The following is a 22689-nucleotide window of genomic DNA, read 5'->3' as shown; positions in this document are numbered from 1 at the left end:
AATTGAAGACAGGAGAGATCAAAGAAAGTGAAGTCTAGCAAAGGGACGATGATTTCAAAACCAGATGATGACTGAATGGGAGATACTTAAAGACAATCGAAATTGAATGTGCCTACGAGTCAAAGACAACCCAGCCGCCGAGATCGTCACTCCATTCGCAAATAGTGATCAGACCCTGCAGAAATAATCTATATAAAATCGATTTAACTGATTATTTTGCAGCAGGGGCTCGCAGGTGGACATTCGGTATTCACCTCAAGTGGCTTTTGGGAGCATGACGTTGAATTGGACTAAAAAAGTCCCACGCCGGTGAGAGCCAGTTAAGGAACGTGGTGATGGCTCGAGGCGATCGAGCACTGAGCTGTGGGGCAGTTGAAAGATGCGGAGACCAGTGACGCTCTATTCAAGGCACATGGTTCATGCTCATAGGGCCAGACCTTCAAATGAGGCTTGAATTGAGGGTGTTGAAGACGGGCTGAGATGATGGCGCGGTCCGAGAGATCGCCTGCCTGGAAGCCTAAGACTCAAAATAGATCAGATGAGGATGTTTCTAAACACACCTTAATCCTATCACTCGCTAGCAAAACTCAGAAACAAGAAATGAACTTTCACTCTTTCAGACTTTACGGCCGAGGAAATGGGGACCGAGATGATCAGAATCCAGAATCAGGAGCCAATTGCGCAAGAAGTGGGCTACCGGTGTTGCCCTGCCGTGACTACTCCGAGTGCAGTTCAGGAAGGGAAAAGATGCCGCGTCATTTGCAATTAGGAATTCTCCGTTGACTTCGGAGGTGAAAAGTAAAGACAAAAATTAGAACACCGAGGCGAAGTCGTTGTGGGGAGCTCCCAATTTGTTCTAGCGCTCCACTTAATGAAACGAACAAACGACTCCGCCAGGAAGGAGACATCCGAATAGGTCGATACCTACGGAAAGGTGCACAGTCAGAATACAATAGCAAATTTATTTTGGCGGATGGAAAGGAAGGTGGCGAGTCCGCAGGGATGAGGAATTCTTTTAGCGTGATCGACCCCTGAAGGCCCCTAAGTCCACGGATTCATTCACGAAGCCTACCAACATCAAAAGGCATGAAGGAATCAAGCCAATTTGTCTTGAGCGTTTCGTGGTGGGGTTGATGAAGCTGAAGTGAGGCGAGGTAAGGTCAGAGAGACTGAGGATCACACACGACGTCGAGAAGCCTCGTTCCCCTTTTGTTGAGCCAGCAGGATGGTCAAACTTAGAAACGAGGTTCGGGAATGAGAAGCACAGTAAAATTATAAAAAATTGTGCAGAGCTCAGACATTAGGATGTTTCCAAAACCAGCACCAATGTCGTTTATAACGATCACAGGTTCTTGAAACAGCTAGCTAAGTCAGAATCTCACTCTAAAGCAGCAGGTGATCCGGCGCAACCTTTGATGTCTTCCCCCTCCAGAACTATCCGTTCATAACACACTTGATGTCTTCCACAATCACTCTTTCTGTGACAGCCCATTTGAGGTCATCAGACTCCAAATCGAAGACCCTTTGCATCTGGCTAAAATACACGGCTTCCTCAGCAATACCATTGCGATCAAATCCGTCCCTATCGTGCCATCGTCGTCAAAGAGCGGGGTTGTGTTTTCGATATCCTCATCTCCTACGTCTGCGTCATAGACTCATAGTCATATTGACTCTCTTCTCCCAGTCTGCGAGATCATCTTGTTAGGCAAGCTCCTCCCACTTCCTATTGATGGTCTCAACATCACAGCAATCCACCGCATCGAATTTTCACGACGAAGTCCCTCGGCTGTCCCGACACATTGTCCGAAGGAGGGATGGGCCATTCTCCACCGTGTAGCATAAATTTTCCTCGGTCAAATGCAGTCTTCAGACGTGGCTTAGACAAACCTCCCCTCCAGAATTTTTGGTTCTCCAACATCCAATGGAAATCCCCAACAGGGACACGGCTTGGAGTAGAATGTACCAGAGGTTGAGGCAACAACTAGTTTTCTTCAGGTACATCCATAGAGTTGAGGTAAACCCATATTTAGAAATCTCTCAAACACAACACCGACCTTGAGAAAGAAGACTTTTATAAGAGCGGTGATTGAGACCAATATCGTACAGACTTAGACTGGGCAATAACAAGTGGTGTCGTGTAATCAGTTCAATTAATCCAGTCTCGCAAAGTAACAGCCCGTCGAGACCGTACAGGTTGGCATTTATATTGGTAGCACTAAACGGTGCCAATCGCCAAGCCACTGCTGCTCGAAGATCCCACTTTCATGGCATTGCTGCGACTCCTGGACGCACCTTACCGGAGAGTAAGATCTGGGGTGGGAGAAATAAGGCTGACGCGACACTACGAGAACCTGAAGTTCAGATGTGGGGAGTGCAGGTGCGGTGAAATCTAGCCAAACACTCAAACGGGGAGGAGCGAGGGCTTGACCTTTTCCCGTGGTATTACCCCAGGCTGCGGAAGCAAATACTATTACATGTGACCAGGAACTCAATCATGAACACTGCAGGAAGTGAACGCGCTTTTAGAGAGCTCAAAATCTTCCACTCACGTAAGGCTTTGACTACGTATTGATCAAAAGTGGTTCACTCATCCAAGTTCTGTCTGCATCGCAGCATTTCAATGGGCTGGCGTTTGAGAATTTCCTGTGAACCCAAGTCAGATCGAGCTTCGGCGGCAGCCATCGGATCCTGAGGAGCCGGTTTATGTCAGACTAAGTAAATTTCATTTGCGAAAGAGGTACGAGGAGCGGTTTTTGGCAGCGATTAATCCCGACGTCAATTACAGGATAAAGGTGTGACAACGCGGGACAATATAATCAAAACAGGCGCGAAATCTAGCCGAAGAAAGAGCTTTGTACACCCGGGAGAAGGACAACCGAGGGAACCCTCCAGCCTTTCTCTTCCAGTCTTGTCTGTAACTAAAATAGGAACAGTACTGCTACCTGAATTGAGCCTTCGTCATTTCAGGGGCGAATGTTAAGCGAATAGGGGCTCGAAACGAGATCGCTACTCATTGGTCAGTTCGAAAAGGCTCAAAAGAGAAAAACTTGAGCATTGTCCCTGTCGAGATTTCTGCAAAACATCTACTACTTTCAGGGGAATTTACTTGAGGAATCGCAACTCAACCTGATGAGCCACACCTTTCAAACTCTGGTATGGATTACTGTTGATTGTATTCGCCGTCGTGACTGATTTGTAATGGAATTGTGGCTGTGCGGTCACGTGAACGATTCCACGATCTTCCACATGCTTCACGTTGTTTCCTGTTGTTTCCAGAGGCGACGAGCAACAACTCGTAAGCTCTTGATTTATCATGAAGGATTACGCTTCAAGAGAAGCCTAATGGCGACTCTTGGGTATATAATGCGAGCTCCAACACCCTCTCAATTTTCCTCCATCATTCAAAGCCACATCCTCAGACATCTACAAGTCTTCTCAACACTTCAACAATACAACCACAAAGTTTTATAACTTTTCACCCAACAAACAACCAACACAAAAATGCCTCTCTTCAGACCAGCATACCTCTCCCCAGAAGCAGACTTCTTCCAACTGCTCTCTGCACTCGACCAACCTCAACAAAAGCAGTGCGCTGCCCGCCACCGCAGAGAAGAAACCTTCACGCCAAGATTCGATGTCACTGAAGTAGACAACGCATACGAGCTCTACGGCGAACTCCCCGGTATCGAGCAAAGCGATGTCACTATCGAATTCTCCGATGCTCAGACCCTCGTCATCAAAGGCAAGACTGAGCGCCCATTCAACAAGGTAGAGGCTACTCAAGCCGAAGCTACCAACGATACCACCGAGAGTTCATCTGAGAAGGCACACAGCGCAACCGTCGAAGATGAGTACGACGAAGCCGACACACCTCTCGCTACTCCTGCCACCACAGCCACAGTCACCGCTGAGACAAAGCAAGAGCAACCAGCGGCCGAGACACAATCACCAAAGCCTAAGTACTGGGTCGCAGAACGCAAAGTCGGTTCGTTCGCCAGAAGCTTCTCCTTCTCGCAGAGAATCGAGCACGAAGCTGTTGAGGCCAGCTTGAAGAATGGCATTCTGAGAGTTGTGGTCCCGAAGTCTCAGAAGACAGGAAAGATCGCTGTCAATGTGTTGTAGATCTGACTGGAGCCAACGAGTTGTATGATTAGGTGTTATCTGCATGGATGCGAGTTTGGAGTTTAGATAGAGAGTTTAATACAAGTCTTTTATCTTAAATATCTGTAACGAAAATGAATGTGATGCAACAATGTGCCCAGTTCAGAACACACTTGTTAAATAGCTATCCCCGCGACTATCGCGGAAAGTCGAAGAGCCTTACATAAAGCAGTATAATGCAGAATGTCGCCAACAGGACGAGAAGAATAGTTTCCTTGTCTGAGATCCCTTCGCAGATGACTAGAAGTGACCCGAGGCTTAGAGCGAATACTTCAACTTTCCCCATTATTTTTCTCCCATCTTCTCAATCTCCCTCAAACCCACTTGACTACTACCGCCACTCGACTTGAGCTCCAGCTCCCATCAATTTCTGCACCGAGTGTCTGCAGTGCAGCCTCTCGTCCGTCGCCACTCCCCGGAGAATCGAGGGGCATTCAATTGTCAGCTACCGTAGCCCACCAAGGTCGGACACGTGAAGGATCAACTCCCGGCGGAAAGGCACCTAGCCAAGCGGGCGCGTCTTGAGTCGCCGGATCAGCCTGACATCGCGGCCATCTCATGCATGATTCAAGAGTTTGACAAAAAGGACTTGCGAAATCTGTTGGCGAAGTAGCGCACAACGCCCAGGTCCTCGAGTCCATTGGCGAATACTATGACATCACCCGCAACAATAAATCTGACCGGAGTGCCAAATATCTTATGGTAATTCTCTATGAAAGCAGCAGCAGCGGAGGAAGGCTTTCCAGTGACTTGGACTCTATTTTCGACGTGTTGGGCGTTATGGTAGGTTCGTGGTACAAGAGAGAATTGGCACCGAGAGTGGAGTGAAGCCAACGAATACTTCCAGTCTAAAATCAGCCATCGATCTCCATCTGCTACGAAAGAGAATGCAACCACGAATTTGCGAGCCTCTGGAAGACAACGAGAAAGAACTGAAGGCATTCAGGCTCGAGAAGATGGCATTGACATGATGAGTGCGATCATCGGTCTCTTGATGAGAAAGGAGAAGCAGGACCTTATTGAAAGCCAAGGCCCTATGAAAGCGCTGTCTGACTTCCGATTGGACTTCCCGCATGACTACAATCCAGACTGGCTGCACCGTCTCGGTAAACGTGAATGGACAAAAAGCGAGGAGGATGAAGCAAACTTTCTGGATGGATCGGCGACTCCCAAAGTAGGGAACAAGGCAGGAGTGGCGATAGCGAGGAACAAAGCGATTCCAATTTGCCAGTCGATTCGTGTGACTATCACTATGGGAGTGGGGATGAGGATGGTTATTTGAACGAGGTCGAGAAAGACTGCGAGGATGAAAAGGTTGAGAAGATGGAGCTGTGCAACAGACACAGGAACAAGATGAAACGCAAAGCCACGGAAACGGTCTACGTAAGCCGATGATCGTCAAGGGAAAATGGTCCTTCGACTAGATCACTGAGTGAGAGTACGCGGATGGCCAGAGAAGTAATTTTGCCAAGCATGGTGTATTGAGAGGTGTGTTCGTGTACAAGGAATCGTCAATGCGCATCACTTGCAACACTCGATGTCACATTGAGTGGACGTCTCTATACGATTAATGCACAATCAAGCAAAGAACTATCGATTGGGATAGTCAACGGACCAAGACTATGGTGGCTTATTTTCTCAGCTTTGCCACTGCAATGGAGACGTCTTCCTCAAGCGATTCCCAAAAGCTCGGCCCATGGGGCTTCCAGCCTAGGTTTCTTGCCCTCACAGATTCAGCTCGACTATTCGAGCCCCAGAGGTAGAGAGCCATGCCTGGCATATGTGGAAAGATAGCGTTCACTTGTGCTTCGGTCCACGAAACCGGCTTGCTTTCTGCTGGCAGCCATCCTTGTTGGAGACCAATCCTGTTCACAGCTTCGGCGGCGTCGATCCACCTGGCCTCACCAGAAACGGCAAAATAAAATCCCTGCGCGATTGTGAGCTACACACCGTGAGATTATATTTGGATCTCAACAAACCTCTCTTCCCCATTGTGCTGATCCTCCGCCTTGCAAGGCTTGGCCCACTAAGATCACAAACAGATCCACAACGTCGTCAATATATGTGACAGCCCTCATGTTCTCTCCTTTGCCTAGATAGAAGGCTACTTTATTTTCCATTGCCACTCTCACGTATTCGGGAACCAAGAATGTAGCCCTAGTCCCCACGGCAGAACTCTGCCCGTATATGTCTGGAGGACAAATGCATGCCGTTTTCAGTAGCCCATTGGAAGCATTCATGATGTCCTTATCAATGACATGATGCTTTGCCGAGTCTGGGAGATCATATATCTCGTGTATTTCTTCAACGTCGTTTCATTTAGGCGGATTGTATTTTCCTTCCCAAGTCCGCTCACGCTCGTCGGAAATACAGCCAGTGCCAGTAAGATGGATGAGAAAACTCGGCGTTGTCTTCTTCTGAAGGCCAGAAAGGATCGCGGCTGCACAGCCTGGGTGGTCGCTATCTCCCGTGTCTGACATTAAGAACTTAGCAGGGAAGCATGTGGGGATGGAAGAGCGTGGTAGCTCTTACGAATGACAATGTCAGCATCCTCGGCGCTCTTCTCGATGACTTCGAAGGCATCAAAATCCCCAAGCACGATTTCGATGTTTGGATATCGAGCCTTGAATTCGGCGGACGACGAGCGGAGCAGAGCTGTAGCTAGAATGTTTGGGAATTGGTTGAGGATTCCTTCAAGAGCGCTCCCTCCAATGTACCCAGTTGCACCAGTTCTAGAAGAAATCAGCCCTATTCTACCTTGGGATATGAATTGTAGGCCTACATAAACAGTTTTTTGGTAGACATTGCGCGGTGGTAGTTCTGCTTCTTGTCAGTCTTGATTTTTTGCTCATCTGCTTGCTCTTATGATTTCTAAGATCGAGCTGGCCTTGGTGGTTGATCTCGGGCATATATCGCAAAGGTCAAATCTGTTTGGTCAGTATGGTAGAGCAATTGGCCCGACGGTGCTTCTTGAATCTTGGTGATGCGTGATCAAGTCCGCTAGATCGTCATGTCGCATTTTGATTTCAAAGCTCGAGCGGGGGCATTCTTCGTCGGCTGTTGCTCCTGGTCGGAGGATCCATGATCCCAGGCAGGAAAATGAAAGGAGCCGAATGAATTGTAATGTAATGAGGGGATGGGGGTCCTGGAATGGTGGGACACACAGTTAGATAGGTTTGTGTTTTGAGATGCTCAGATATGGCTACTGCGGGAACTTGAGAGATTTTTAGTGGGCCAAGGCCGATTGCCACCAGACCAACCAGAGCCGAACACTCTAATCATCCTGTTCCACCTCAACTTCCTCAAGCAGGGACAACATTACCGCCTGTGGGCAAGAACATTGTCTCAATGTTGATTCCTCGCTCGCTCTTTTCGTTCTTTCAGGCAGAGGCTAAGACTTGAGTGCAAGGCTTTCCATTTGACTTGCGCACATCACTCCATTCAATCCGGTACATCGAGAATTCCCAATTCCGTCGTCATCACTCCACATCGCCTTTGTATCACAGTTTTATATCTATATTCTCATGTCGCTCCGGATGTATTCGCTTCTATTTCAAGGACGTCATTCGTAATCTTACAAAATACTTGGTCCAACCTATCTCAATTCTCCCGCCCAACGGCCCGCAGCTGTACTCCCATTTCCACGACAGCACTGGAGCAGGCCGGCCAATCGCGATATACAGAGTGGCCAAAAGACTGTTCCCCCAGCCATAGCTTAACTATCTGTAGAGCTGTGGTGCGAACAGCGGAAAGGTAAAGCCCATCACATTGGAGAACACCCTCGAAGCCGCATTTGCAGAAGCAGCATGATCACCGAACTCGTCGATTAGATACGCAATGATCGAATTTGAAGACACCACCACGCCTCCCAAAAATATGGCAGCCCCAACATCCGTCACGATCCACACTGACCTTTTTTCAGGCGCCCAGCCATACACGATTAAGCCGAGGGAATCATCACTGCACCGGAACGAGCAGAGGCACTCGATATTCTGGCGCCATCTTGCCATGGGCTTTGGCTTTCAGACGGCCCTAAATTCGATCAGTCAGAGGACCACCTACCTGCGTTGCAATTGTCGAGCCAATCCCACGGCGATATGATGCAGACCGCTTACAGTCTCGGACTGATGGTAACGTTTTGTCCATATTCTTGCAAAAGTTGAAGAGCGAGGCAATATGCTCCACAATTATATCCATCAGGAAAAGGCATCTCCAGCATGATGGGGCGGGTGGCGAGCAATTTCAGAGGCCGCATGAAGCTGGTCCGAAACTTCTTTGACAAAGTAGAATCGACCTTGATGTAAAAGTCATTTCTGGTGTGTCTCCAGAGGGTCGTCGCCTTCTTTGCAAGGAGCACTGGCGCGTACAATTCCTGTACGAAAATGGTATAAAGAACGAGAAGTGCACCGTCGAACACCAACACGACCCAGAAAACGCAAGGCCAACCGATGTGCTCAGCAACCGTGTCCCCAGCAATATAGGTCCAACAGCCGCACCAAGCAAAGGTGCCAACTGCACTAAGCTTAGGGATCCTCCACTTTTGTCGACCCTCCAAATGTCTGCTATAGAAGGCCCAGAATTGCGAGGTGTCATGTCAGCGTTCTGAACTAGGCGGGACCAGTTTGGTCACAGACTTACAGCAATGCTCACACTGCCTCCAGATCTGGAAATGAAGCGGCCAGAAATCATGAAACTTTCAACTTGTTAACTGAGCACAGTGTTTTCCAAATAACATACCATCTGTGGGCCAGGATGTAAGCTGGCTTTCGGCCATACATCTCAGAGGCACACACGATAAGTGGCGAACCGAAAACGAATGCGAGCAGGTAAATCGACAAGGTGAGTTGCATGACTGAAGGTTTCATTTCAAGGTCGTTGCTAATCTGATCGAAAGCAGGTGCAATCATGCTCGTTGACCTCGTGCAGACCAGACCTCCCAAGGATCGCCGTTTTCAGGTATGGGGGCCAGTTGAATGGATCCTTGAGATCAGTAATGCCATCCCAAGATACCTGGGGCCAGTTGAGTTGGCTTTAACCATTCCAGACTTTATCTAGTTGAGGCTTGCCTGTCTTCTGACATTGTCGCTCTGGTCTCATAATCCGTTCCCTTTTCCAGATCTAGCAAACTTTGAGGTCGTCCCGAGGACCAGCAGCAGCAAAGATGGTTAATTCGGATGCTAAGCTGGATTCTCAGTGTTTCGCCGAGTCTTAGTCCTCGATTTTATCCATGGCTTTTAGTCGACGAACTTCAAAGTCTAGATTACCACCAGAGACGGAGACCCATGGTATATATCGAGCGCGTTTGTGAACCCAGTTGAGATCTACTTACTGGGCTGTCTCATACGAAACCCGCATACAAGTTGTCTTTCACACTTTTCGACGCTCCTTAATGTGAGAGTTACAGGAACAAATACGCGTCGAACCGCCTATCAAATATTCTGACTCAGATATCCGAACTCTTTGTACGGAGTTCTCCACAACGCACCGCAATCAATTCCTCGTCTCGACATTCAGTCGACCGTTTTTCTTATCTGACCTGATCGTTTGTAGCAAAGTCACCAATGATGGGCCATCAACGCCTTATAACTTATTAGATCGTCCGCGCCCGCCTTCTTTTGATCCATTCGATGTGCCACCCACGTGATGAGACCAACACTGATTTGACGCGGCCACAGGCTGCGTCGCCTATCATCCTATGGGACTCTTTATCGTTGATCCCTTTGAGAAGCGGCTCCCCTCGAAGTCATTCAGTTTACCCGATGATCAGCAGCTGCAACGCCGATGCTCGGAACTCCGTAAGGAGTCTCACCACCAAGTGGTCTGCTCCTGATCCATTTAACGCATTCAATCAACAACTCTCCGTGTTTTATACGAGACACAATTGAAGGAACACATTCTCGTATGTGGTGAACAGATTGGCGGGCCCGTCGGCTTTCATATTTTGCTTTTCGGGGCATTGCCAACCAACTTTTTTTCCCAGCCACCTTCACCTCAGCCCGTGTCAACTCATCTGGGCACCGGCTGCCGGATAGAACGTGCCGAAAACATGGTCGACGAGAGTTAACGTTGTGCCGTTCACGAAAGCAATACCGCAAGGACTAATAGCCGGTTCCCCTCCCACTGCGCTTCGCTTGTGGTCGGGATAAGCAAGTGTCTCGTTTAACCAAGTGTCCCATCGAGAAAATGCGGGCCCTAAAATTTACGTGTGATCCTTACCAAAAAACGCGTCTTGCAATTGCGCGTTTGGCCCAACTTGTTGACCAATTTATTATTCAATTTACGTATAAAGATTCCAAAAATGGGTATACCTTTATTTGATTCTACCAGGATTAGGGAGATGTCCTGGGAGTATTTCTATTATCCATATGCTACGGAAGCTGATTACTACCATGTCTTTAATGAGGCCCGCGAATGGTGCCTTGAGAACGACGATAATTCAGTAATTACTACTGTGAGGATATATTACGTCAAGGAAGCTTCCTTGCGAAAATCGGTACTCTGCGAGCGTAATAAGAAGAGGAACTCCCAAGGACTCTATAATACGCATGGTAATAATAATAAGATCCTGAACGAGGCACAGGAGGAGGCGATTCGGTAATATTGCTACGAGCAATAGGAGGCTGGTTTGGGTACTATATATCAGATGGTTCAAGCCGTAATTGCCCACTTGAAGGCTATAAGTGCTTCTTTTAAATCTAATAATATATCTAACGTAATTAGGCTGAATCTCCCCCAAAATCACCCCCTTCGGCTACTTGGTTTAGCCTCTGGATACGGAACCACAAGATATTTTATATAATTAAAACGAAGCTAATTATATACGTACGACTCGAGTCCTATACAGAAGAAGATATTAGAATATGGTTTCGGAAATATTAAGATACTTTGGAGGAGCTTTATATTATAAAGGGAAAGAATGTTCTGAATATAGACGAGTCAGGAGCCCGTATTAGTTGCCCTACCGGTAAGTACGTAATTGTGCCCATAGAGATAAAGGAGCTATATATGGCAAGCCCTGAGAATCGCAAATCAGTTATGATAATCGAAACTATTTATACGGATAGGCGTAAATCTCTTCCTCTATTTGTAATTGCTCCTAGAAAGAAGATTATAGATAATTAGATATCGGAAAACCTGGTTAGTACAGAGCATATTAAATATACTTTTACCGGATATATAAATAATAACATAGCTATAAAATACCTTGATTATTTAATTAAGTATTCAAAAGCTGGTCCAAACAAGCCCTGGAAAATACTTCTCCTTAACAGACACGAATCTCACGTCTATAAACCCTTTTAATTAAAGGCTGGCGAATATAATATCAAGCTTTTCTGGTTCCCCTCCCATTTAATATACGCCCTTCAACCACTTGATATTAGTATATTCCGCCCCTGGAAGTACTACTATAAAATAGCGATTTATACGGCCCTCTGATCTCTTGATTTTGAATATATAATTACCTCCTTTTTTCGCGATCTTACCTTTATTTATACGCAAATAATATAAAAGTATATAATTAAGAATGCCTTTAAGAGTTCTGGTATATGGCCTATTAATTACAAAGCTGGAATTAAAAAGATACGATCGTACGGAAAGAAGAAAAGATTAATTAAGGAGATTAAGGCAGAGAATAGCCTAGATCTTCCCCCCTTATTACCTACCCGCCCTAATAAAGTATGGAATATAGCCTCAACCCTGCATATACTTGCAGATCGCGATCCTATAAAGTTTTCAGATAATTCAAAGGAAACTTGGAAGATTACTATCAAGAAGGTTAATATATAATTATAAAAGAGTTATCTCTAGATAATAGAGTACCAGGCTCTCCAAATAAAGCTTCATAAGAAGTATAATCGAAAGGCGAAGTCTCGTAAGAGCTTATATAAGGGGGCCCCATCTGCGAGTATAGCAGAGCTTCGTATTGAGATTAAAGAGAAGAAGGAGAAGGATAATAGGGAGGCTCTTTGCAAGGCTAAAAAGAAGCTCGCCACTGCCATTAATCGAGCTAAAAATCACCTCAAGGATACCGGTATCCAAGCTCGCAAGGATGAGAAAGCTAGATTAGTCAGAATTGCAGAGTATTGATCAAAAGACGAGCTAATTCCAGTGGAGGATATGGTACCAATTTGCGAACCTGATAAAAACCCTACGATTATCGAACGAGCTTGCTGTAAGGAGGACTTTTACCCTGATTTACAGCTCGTGGTTCGCTAGCTTGAGGCGTCCCTCAGTAATCCAGCCCCTGATTGGCTAGAGGCACCAAATACCTTTATTAATGGGGATGAGGATATAGTAATTAATACTACAGAACGGGAGCATTAAAAGGAGAGTGTGGGAGAGTATATAGACTCAAGTCCACCCCCTTTTGATTACCCAGACTCGTCAGATATGGAGAGTAATGCGGGCTCAATTGACAGTATACAAGCGAATGCCGATTTTGTATAGTTCTAGATAGCTTTGTTTTTTTTGTAACTAGTATCCTTAATTCCATTGTAAATATTCTTGATTTTGCGTGCGATGCGTACCAAAAATCAAGTACCGGCTAAAATCTCGATGGGACACTTGGTTAAACGAGACACTTGCTTATCCCGACCACAAGCGAAGCGCAGTGGGAGGGGAACCGGCTATTACCTCACTGCACCAGCAAAGTAATTCTTTCATGGCACGCGCCTCCGCTTAGTCGTGATGCACCGAAGTCGGGGCCGAAAATCAACGTTTTCTATGTTAATTTCTATAGCAAGGACAATTAATTTTTACAATTTTATAGAGGATAATCCTATAGACTGCGCATTAATTAATGTTATTTTTTAAGGGAACCTAAGTGTGCTGGCTATTAAAGAAATGAATCGAGGGGTTGATTTTCAGGCTGGATTCGCTAACAAATTTGGTGGGTGTGTATCACGACTATGAACCGTAAGCGGAGGCCTCCGCTTACGGTAGGACAGCTTTTCGGTAAAGGAGGACTTCACGCTCATTCGCCCAAGTCTCTGGAGATACAATACTGATACATCACCTTTCGTCCCGCACATTTCTGTGTAACATTGGCTTAAGGTCTTATCATCGTATTCTTTCTTCTCACAGGGATCGAATAAGGGAGGGGGATGTGAATAAGGGCTGCTGCAAAGGACTATTGATAGAAAATTCAGGGATTTTCCTTGCATCTTCCACAAAAGAGTGATATTGTTCATGGGTTTCGGGTTCACAAGTTCTCTCGGCCTGGTCACCGTCATTCCAAGTTGCAGGAGACGTTCATGGTGCCGAAAGTCTTGCCTTGCCTTGCCTTGAAACTTGGGGCTCGGAATTTATGCTTCCAAATCATCGTAGGTACTTGATACCTTCCCGACCCGACCCGACCCGGCCCCGAGTCAAGATACAGATACTAGCTCCGCAGTGGTCTTGTCATGCACGCCCCATCTACCAAAAAGTACTTCACACAACTGGGAGCAGAATCATGACGAGTAGGCACGAGGTATCCAAGACTGTGCGGGACTCTTCTGATCCCGCTGGAGATCCCTGTCGCACATCCCCCGCACACTCCGTCACAAACGCCACAAATCAAAAAAGGGCCGTGACACCCAAGCCAATCGGTGAGGCTGCCTACGTGCATATGAAGAAACAAGCCAATTGTCTCGAGACAAGAAACGCTTTCACATTTGTGATCATTTTAGAGGCGAGTATTGCGTTGGAATTCGTATCCCACCCAATGGATCTGTCCACGCAAAACACACCCTCCGTCTTGCGGAAGCTCTGGCCAGTCCCGCCAGTGCAGAAAACGCTGTGATATATTTTAGGATACGGAGTGAGTTCGGAACACGAGATGTCGTTCATTGATCCAATGAGACACGGTTCAGTTGCTACCCCTAACTGAAATCACCTGAAATTCGCTCTCAAAGGGTCAAATTGGAATATTGGATTTCGATGCAGATGCACGATGGTGGAGAGGGGCACAATCTGTCTGTATTGAAGAGTGGAATGCATGGGCGTCTTATAAGAACAAAGTCGAGCCCCACACAAGCGGTAAAACCCCACTCCACAGATCCCGTTCAGGCGGGAAAGCTTACCATGACCTCCTCACTCCCGCATCCCCGCGGGAATTATGATCCCGAGGAGATCTCTAGAGCGGGGCTAGCTGCATTTGCTGTTCTATTACTATTGATGATTTCTATATCATCGATCTGTTTAAGTAGGACATCAGTCTCTATCCTCAGCAGAGTGTTCCTGACAATCATCATGTAGAACGGAGAATCCAAGCCACTAGAGACTTGAGGTGGACGAGAGTCCCGCCGACAATATGGAGTAAGCCATCTTCCAGCAATTTCTACAACAGCCACTAACTAAATTGAGCAATCTTCGTAACATACGTGAACTCAATTGTGTTCATCGTTGGGACTGCCGTCTTGATATTTGGCCTCGGAGTTAACTCGAGCCTGAAGACCTGCTCGTCAGCTATCCTTTTATGTTTAGTTTGCTACATGTTAAGTAAAGTAAGTTTAACTCCGAGTTTTTTAACATAAGTACTGAAGCACGTAAAGTTGGTATGTGTCCTGGGAGACATCTCATGCCAGATATTTATTCCAAAACATAGTTCATATATTACTGCCTTGTCGAGAAAATAGTAAGTTCGAGGGCGTTTGAATGTTCCACTAGCAAACAAACTGATGGTCAAAGTATATCACCAGAAAATTGAATGAATCTCGGGTTCAATCGAAGCTCTACTGCTTTAATCTCTTCGTCATACTCGGTAATTATTCCCCAACACCACTACCACCTGGAACTGACCGACTACCCTAGTCCCCTACTGTGTCGCGATTGCCCTCAATGTGATTCACCGGATTTCATACTTCACTCCAAATGGAATGTGTATCATCGGCGTGAAATCACAGCCACTGATCGTCTTTATTGTACTCGACGCAGCTCTGAATCTGTACCTTACCCTGCTCTTCGCCATTCCACTGCGAGGTGAGTTTCATATTCTTTACCCTCAGAGCGTGCGTCCTCAAAAACAATCCTCAAATATCTGATGCCACGCCCGTCTGTTCAGGAAAGAAAAAGGCCTCTACCCTCTACCTTCATCAAGCTAACTTCACCCCCAGCAATATGCAGGCACAGCCAAGCCCGCAATCCGCTCCTCCGAACAATATGCCTACGCTCCCTTCTCAATTGCGTTCTCACACTAGTCGCTTCATTGACAAACCTCACTATTCTCCTTGCCCTGCATGGAGAACCCGCCTGGATCTTTCTCCTCTGTTGTAACATCGACGTCGTATTTTCAACGCTAATCCGAGGCTGGGTAACTCTGAATGGCCCACCAAGTACAAAGACCTCGCATCCTCCGGAGGACGCCGTGGTGAATGAATCGAATGTGGCAACGCCATCATTTTCCTCATCCCAAACAACGCAGAATATACATACTGAGACGATTCGCCGTGATCTCGCCATCGATCAGAATGGCAAAATCACAGAAACCAAGGCGCAGAGAGCAAATTCTGCTGTGGAAGAGAAGCATATCAAATGTGAGCTCAGCTTAGCTCGACTTGAGTTTTTCCGCACCGTACCAACTCCTCCAAATTCACCGAGTTTGGATGAGATTTGTTTCCCATCAGCAGCCTTGAGTGGTGATGAAGTCGAAGACGACGATGAGGAACAGAAGGACAGTGAGACTAAGAGCCTTGGCCGAGCAATAATCACAACGCACATCTCAGCCCAGAAGATGCACGACTCCGAACATCACCCAGGAGACTTTTTCTACAACGTGGATGCTGAAGGGATGGTGAAATTAGGCGGGATTCGGGTGATGATTGAGCAAGTGTTTGAGGTTGAATACGAGTCATATAATAGGTCTTGACGTTTGGACTTGTATTGGTGAGTGTAATGGGCGGCAGTATTTGCATAGAAAAGCAGCGTGAGCTTTCAGGCTCGGCATGGATGGCGTAGGAGCTGGCATTGGGATGGTCTTTTGAGTTTTTGGATGGGTAGATAAATCGGGCATTTTTCTATCCTGGGAAAAACAGCACAGAATGCGAGGTACAGTTGGCGTTTATCGTCAGATATTAATCTACCGGTATTTGTGTTGCATTTGCATACATCCATTGATATCCAGGCTTCCCCTATCTCGGTTAGCCAGGGGTAAACTTTCTCACCACCTAGTTGAAGGGATCACAAAAGATGTGAGCTGAAATCGCCGTTCTATAAGTATCTTCGTCTTCTCAAGGGATATATCTTTGCTTCCGTTCCATGTATGGGGGGAACATGAGATGGAAAAGATGGAGCAGGTCACGTGCCACGGCTGAGCTTTCGCGTGGCTAAAGAAAAACCCGCCTCAAGTACCGAACTGCAGCACTACGTAACAATCCGTCAACTCCATAGGACAATGGTGGGGGAGGGGCTCGACAGCGGGATTCCTCCCTCTGTGAAGAGTTTCTCTCTCTGCCTTCCCCCTCTTCTCCCACTCGACCACTTTTGAGAACCTCAAATCCTCAATTGAGATCACCGACAAACATCACATCTCCAACTCCACCTCCACCTTTGCAACAGACAAGATGGCACCCACGCCCGGAATCCTCTACGTTACCATGCAGCCCAAGCCTGAGCTGCCAGACTCCCAATTCCACGACTGGTACAACAACGAGCACGGCCCAACCCGTCTGCGCATCCCCTTCTTCACGAACGGCTTCCGCTACCGCGCCTCCGACCTCGAGAGCACTGCACCCACGGAAACGAAACCGGAATGGATGGCTGTCTACGATATCACGGACATGGCGGAACTGACGAGGGATACATATCTGCGGTTGCGGGATCAGCCTGTCAAGAGCCAGCGGGAGGCAGATACGATGGCTAAGATCAAGGTTGATAGGAAGCTGTATGATTTTGTTGAGAGTAGAGAGAGTAAGGAGTTCAAGGTATTGGAGAAGGTGGAGAATGAGGGGGAGGGGAATGTTGTGGTTGCTGTGTTTTTGGATTTGCATGATGGTGCCGGCATGAAGGAGGAATTGGATAGGTGGTATAGGGAAGAGCATGTTGATTTGCTGTCTAAAGTCCCGGGATGGCTTCGCACACGAAGATTTGTTACGAGCTCGATTGATCCAAATTCTCCTGTCGAGTATCTTGCCCTTCACGAATATGCGCCGAAGAACGGTCTTGGAGGCCCCGAGTTTGTTGCGGCGACTACGACACCCTGGAATAAGGAGATTATGACGAAGGTGGTGAAGGACAAGAGACGTCGAGTCTACAATTTATATTATACTTTTGGCCCTGCACCACGGTACTTGGCTCCGAGTCTGGCGGAATGGCACTCATCCGACGAGAAACAATCGTTGACGAAGACATTTCTAAGCAGAGCAGGCGGGAATGGTGCAATTGAGAGCTTCGTAACCACGAAAGATGGCGTGGAACTACCATACCGCCTCGAAGGTTCGTCAGATCCTGACGCCCCAGTGATTGTGCTCGTTAATTCTATTCTCGTCGAGTACGGAATCTGGGATGGCTTCGTAGCCTCCTTCTTTTCTTCTCCAGCCAATAAAAATTACCGTATCCTGAGATACATGAGTAGAGGGAGAGGTTCTTCTTGCGGTACCCAGAAGATCACCGTTGATGTGCTAGCCGGTGATGTCATTGCATTACTCGATGCTTTCCGTGTGAAGAAGGCCGCAGCAGTGATTGGTGTGTCGCTCGGAGGCTGCACGACCCTCAACGTTGCCCTGAAATACCCAGAACGAGTGGGATCATTCATCAGCTGCGACACAAGCAGTAAGTCCCCGGCAGGCAATTCGAAAGCATGGGGCGAGCGTATCGCGCTTGCAGAGAAGGAGGACGCTTCGGCTGCTAGTGGCGAGAAGATTGTTGGTGAAGAGTTGGCGGAGATCACAGTCCGAAGATGGTTTGTGAAGGAGAGTTATGATGGAGGTGCAATGGAGAAGACCTGTAATGAGGTGAAGGAGATGGTGAAGACCAACAGCCTTGAAGGTTTCAAAAAGAGCGTAGTTGCTCTTTTTGAGTATGATTTGAAGCGGGAGATGAGGGCTAGTAATGTCAAAGGCATGTTTTTGGTGGGAAGTGGGGATGGAGTCCTGCCCGGGACTATGAAGGAGATGGCTGGTGCTTATGGAAGTAATGGTGCTGAGTACACTGTCATTGAGGGTGCTGGCCACTTGCCTATGGTTGAGAAACCGGAAAAGTTCGCGGAGGCGGTCACGAAGTTCTTGTCGTGATTGAAGTTAGACGTAGAGTTAAAAACAAATCAGGTATCCACCATCTCGGTGTTGAAGTCAATTTTGAGCGAGCAGTGGTTTCTATAAGATTCAAGCAACCTGTCTATTATTTTAACAAGAACTTTTCGTCGGCATTGTGTTTCCACGAGCGACCGTGATCCCAGCTTGTGTATTCTTGTTAGCTTGTGAGTGAGCTCTCCTGCGGAGGGCTACTGAATATTCAAATAAGGACATGGCCTCCAGAGTCTGATATCAGCCTTGGATATTACATTACAACTCCTATTCTAGCTAGGATTACAACAACATGCTAATCGGGAGCCAGCCCCCCTTTTTACACTAGATGAGGTTTCCATGTCCTCAGACGATACTCGTTGTTTCAACTCTGTCACACCCTTTGAAATCAGTAGCTCTCGAGTTGTTTTGACTAGCTGATGCTCGAATCCAGCAAACGCGTCCATGAAGATTGACAACGCCGACATCTTGAAGCAATTTATTGCATCTTCATCTTCAGGAACAACGACTCTCACTTTCAAATCCGCGCCATATTCCACTAACAGTTTGAAAGACTTCACCCATCTCAAACGTAGATCGTCCATTGCGGCAGCCTGTTCCGATAGTTTTTCATAATATTGTCTCGCTATATTATCGGTTCCTGGCATGAGGCAAAATCGCCGCCAGATATGGATCAGAGCGCCTTGCCAGGTGGTTTTGCCAGGAGCGGAAGTCATGATCCCATCTCGCAATCTGTTCAATGATTGGTTCGGATCACAACCCTGCTTCAAAAGCTCTTCGACTATCTCCGGGTCTACCGTATCCCTCTCGTTCCGAAGATCTATTGCGTACTCGGGTGCTAGGGTGGTAATAGCGTAATGGAGTAGAGGTCTGCCTGGCTTCAATGAAGGGTTATAGTCGGCACGAATTTTGTCAATGACAGCTCGAGTCATGCCAATGGTTACCAGATAGGCTGCATAATCGCTCTGCCACTGGGCTGGCTCAAACCAGTCAACATAACGGAAAGTTGTCCAATGCGGCGGTCTTTCTTCTTTTGTGCTCTTCTCTGGCTCCAAAACTCTGGGGGGGTTTGATTCCACCGAGTCTTGCAACAATTTATCAAGAGCCTCGAGATAAATTAGCTGGGATCTGTGATGCAGAATTTCGATTCGAAGTGCGTGAAAAAATATCAACCTGATGATACCCCCGTGTACGAAAGAGAAGAACCAAAGGTCTGCGTCGAAATATATTTCGCGGTTTTTCGTTTCTTGATCGTAGCGGTGAAATTGGGCACAGGCAGTAACCTGTAGTTGTCGGATAACACATGTCAGTATCCCAACATGGATGTTCGGGATATTGGTAGAGGGTCTAGTTGCGAGCCAGTTTTGCATCTTGTCTGAAACCAAAAACTCCTTAACTGTCAAGTGCAGGAATTGTACCCTTTGATACTTCCAATTGATACTTGAAATCTCGGCGAATCCCTGCCCCCCCACGTTCTCCCTTCGACACACTTATCTCAATTAACCCTGCGCAGCGACTTTTCAGACGCTTAGCTACCAAGATATGTCGCCGTTTGATCTCGTCATCAGAAAATACCTCATGTTTGACGGAAAGAGCAGCTTTTGGGTCCTCATCAATGAATGATAGTGCAAGTGGAGTCAATGGAGACGCTGCGATGTCAACAATTCGAAAGAGCTGGGCCGCTTGTTCGTGGTAGCGTGGCTGGATATTTTCAACCATCCTTTGATAAAGTGGTTTTAGACCGGCTGGGAGTTCTGACAGCCGTCCTTGGAGGTCCTTCATATCGTCACCATCTTCCAAGCCTTTGATCAGTGAGTTGACTACCAGTGTGACCCACAAAAAAACCTAGAAATACCAAAGAGTCAGCAGCTTTTCGGACTAACTAAACATTTGATTAGTCCACGTGAGTTGAGAGATGTCAAACAAAAGTTCGCACACCTCTCAGAACATCTAAGAGAGGGCTTTGAAAAAGATGTGGACTAACCCCTTCCGCCTTTTCGAGGATTTCTTCCATTATTTGGTCCGAGGTCACCCTGTCATTGGTAGCGAGTTCTTTTAAGTGGACATCTTTGTTGAATTCGTCTGTGACATACTTTTTGATATCCCCCGCAGTCAGGTCTTGCACCCTGAGGTGCCGGTGCATCGAGTAAGCATTCTCGAACGCAAGTAAAGGCCGACTGGAGAGGCAAAATTGCACCTGTACGGAATCACTCGGGGGGTGAGCGAGCTCGTCAAGGACGGCGATGATATCTTTGTGCTCCCCTGAAAATTCATCAAGGCCGTCAATGAGCAGACAAAGACGAAGACTCAAGACTTTCTGGTTGACGAGTGCTCTGAATGCTGTTTTCAACTCTGATAATGTCCACTGCCATCCTCCGTTCTGGATTCGATCTGTCCTCTTCGAAAATATCGCAAATTGACGGGGTAGAACGACCGAAATTAATTGTTGGTACCGTGATAGAATTCTGTGTAAAATGGCGCGAAAAAGTCCCTCCTGCGACTTGAGCAGTGGATGAGGTCCCCGGTCGTGGAAAAAGAATCCGGCGACACATATGTTCTCGATGTCGGAAGGAAGACTTTGGCGCATTTTGGGATTCTCATACAGATGTTTCATGAGAGTGGACTTCCCACAGCCCGCTTTGCCGCTGATCCAGTAAATTCCCTCGCCCTTTCTCAACCAGTTCATAAATTTAAGGTCCGGATTCTCGTATATCCAGCGAAAAGTCTGTGCATGAGCTTCGGTGATATTCTCGTATCGTTCATTCATTTCAGGGAACCCTAGAAGTTCCAGAAAATCTGGCTTGTCAGGCTTGTAGAGAAGAAGGATCGGGAGCAGAAGAACTATACCTTCTTCGCACTCTTCCCGTAATCCCCTATATGCTAAATCAAAAGAAGCATCAGTCCTGTTTTAGTCTGCTTTCCGCCGAACCGAACGAACTAGCCTGTAATGAATTCAAACTTACTCCTGTGAGCTGATGACGGGAAGAAATTCTGTGTTTGTGCATGGAAATTGGCATCCTTCATTTCTACCAAGACAGTATTAACTACAAACATTGCCCCTCATTCAGTTGTCCTTACCAAACGACATTGTGGTTGCATTGTACTGCTTGGCGGACCCTGTCGCAAGGTACTGGTTCCCTTCAACGTTGTTAATGGTCTGAGTTCCGTGTACGTCCCCGAGAATATTCGTTGTAGTCGTGGAATCGTGAAATCCGGAGTCAGGCACCGATATTTTGATGTCAGACACTTCTTTCAGAGCCTTGGCAATCTGCTCCATTTGGTCTTTGGTGAATGCCTGCAACCCATAATCAGACGTCAGAAGCTGAGTATCCTCCAACATCCCCATCATCAGTGTCTCGACTTTGCCCCCTTTTCCCAGTGTTCTGACGGCTTTCAGGTATCGTTCTGGTCGTGAAGCATCGCCTGGTGGGATGACCTTTCTGAACAGCATGTCCAAATTCTCAGCCCTCTTCCTACAACGCTCAATGACAGGCTTCATTGCCTTGCATGAACTTTCGTCGATATCGCCATCGCGGATATGTTTCTCCGCAGACGCCAGAATATTTCGGACTATTGGCAGTCGTTCTGCAACCTCCCGAAAAGCTTCGGGAAGGCCTTCTGCGTTCGCAGCCGCGTCGTACACTTGCTTTGTTCCGTCGACGACAGCAATGACTGAGGATACGACGCCAAGCACAAGGATTGCTTCAGCGCCGGACATGATATTGACGGTAAAGGACGTCGTAGTCTGAAGGAAACATCCTTCAGTCCTTGAGGTCTTGGTTCCCTTTCGTGCTCGAAGAGGTGGATGCAGCTCACGGTTTCGTTTTTCAGCCCCACGCACACAAACTGGCATCCCAGCCGCAACTTTCTAAATTAGGAGCTGTGGCTTGACTTTGAACAGGCATCTCGAAACCCCTAATCGTTCGACGCTCCCCACCTAGTCTCGCTCAGTGACACTCACTAGGTGAGGGCCCTGGGCCACCAATACGCAAAGCCCAGCAATGCGCAGCTCTGAGATTTTGGTGGCACCCCACCTCCCTTTTTCGCCCTTTAAATTCTCAAAACGCAACGTATTAAAATAGTATTTAAGTAAGAAGGATTAATCCTAATATATAGGCTATTTAGCTTAGCAGGTTTTAAGACTAAAAAATTAAGGCGTTATTATAATACAAATCTGCCCGATTTGCCCTATACGAATTTATACAAGAAAACTATGCAAAGTTCAAAAATAGCAACGCCTTTAATTTTTGCTCTTTAAATTTAATAGATGAAAGGACCTTAGTCTCGGGATTAATTCCTATTACTT

At 47.0% G+C, this 22689-nt stretch overlaps 6 protein-coding genes across 6 annotated transcripts; 3 read left to right on the top strand and 3 right to left on the bottom strand.

The window, feature by feature from the left end:
• The first annotated feature begins 3282 nt into the window (after positions 1 to 3282).
• K444DRAFT_620522 (putative 30 kDa heat shock protein) lies at positions 3283 to 4227 on the top strand. Its single transcript, XM_024881726.1, has one exon. It carries the CDS (start codon positions 3502 to 3504, stop codon positions 4120 to 4122), a length of 621 nt encoding a protein of 206 aa, XP_024728314.1. The 5' UTR covers positions 3283 to 3501; the 3' UTR covers positions 4123 to 4227.
• A 1564-nt stretch (positions 4228 to 5791) lies between these two features.
• Positions 5792 to 6966, bottom strand: K444DRAFT_647567 (NAD(P)-binding protein; the record flags this gene model as incomplete). The annotated part of the gene is made up of 5 exons (XM_024885358.1): positions 5792 to 6088; positions 6141 to 6463; positions 6518 to 6634; positions 6694 to 6893; positions 6944 to 6966. The coding sequence occupies 5 exons, from the start codon at positions 6964 to 6966 to the stop codon at positions 5792 to 5794; spliced, it is 960 nt and encodes a 319-aa protein (XP_024728313.1).
• Positions 6967 to 13879: 6913 nt separating this feature from the next.
• K444DRAFT_620517 (uncharacterized protein) lies at positions 13880 to 14773 on the bottom strand. The gene is given in 5 exon segments (XM_024881725.1): positions 13880 to 14347; positions 14401 to 14460; positions 14509 to 14648; positions 14737 to 14738; positions 14749 to 14773. 3 exon segments carry the CDS (start codon positions 14543 to 14545, stop codon positions 14259 to 14261), a joined length of 186 nt encoding a protein of 61 aa, XP_024728312.1. The 5' UTR covers positions 14546 to 14648; positions 14737 to 14738; positions 14749 to 14773; the 3' UTR covers positions 13880 to 14258.
• On the top strand, positions 14372 to 16286 carry K444DRAFT_620516 (uncharacterized protein). The gene is made up of 6 exons (XM_024881724.1): positions 14372 to 14460; positions 14509 to 14648; positions 14750 to 14779; positions 14833 to 14905; positions 14956 to 15123; positions 15258 to 16286. The coding sequence occupies exons 2-6, from the start codon at positions 14637 to 14639 to the stop codon at positions 16007 to 16009; spliced, it is 1035 nt and encodes a 344-aa protein (XP_024728311.1). The 5' UTR covers positions 14372 to 14460; positions 14509 to 14636; the 3' UTR covers positions 16010 to 16286.
• A 230-nt stretch (positions 16287 to 16516) lies between these two features.
• K444DRAFT_620515 (putative alpha/beta hydrolase) lies at positions 16517 to 18527 on the top strand. Its single transcript, XM_024881723.1, has one exon. It carries the CDS (start codon positions 16704 to 16706, stop codon positions 18369 to 18371), a length of 1668 nt encoding a protein of 555 aa, XP_024728310.1. The 5' UTR covers positions 16517 to 16703; the 3' UTR covers positions 18372 to 18527.
• A 947-nt stretch (positions 18528 to 19474) lies between these two features.
• On the bottom strand, positions 19475 to 22317 carry K444DRAFT_231223 (uncharacterized protein). Its single transcript, XM_024871224.1, has 6 exons — positions 21462 to 22317; positions 21347 to 21409; positions 21231 to 21263; positions 20368 to 21179; positions 19557 to 20228; positions 19475 to 19489 (listed from the first exon to the last, which is right to left on the bottom strand). Exons 1-5 carry the CDS (start codon positions 22234 to 22236, stop codon positions 19776 to 19778), a joined length of 2136 nt encoding a protein of 711 aa, XP_024728309.1. The 5' UTR covers positions 22237 to 22317; the 3' UTR covers positions 19475 to 19489; positions 19557 to 19775.
• Positions 22318 to 22689: the final 372 nt, after the last annotated feature.

Source organism: Hyaloscypha bicolor (genome assembly GCF_002865645.1).
Source record: "Hyaloscypha bicolor E unplaced genomic scaffold K444scaffold_182, whole genome shotgun sequence".
Taxonomy (NCBI): Eukaryota; Fungi; Ascomycota; class Leotiomycetes; order Helotiales; family Hyaloscyphaceae; genus Hyaloscypha; species Hyaloscypha bicolor.
Note: the sequence above shows the minus strand (reverse complement) of the source record. Positions and strands in the feature narration are given on the sequence as shown.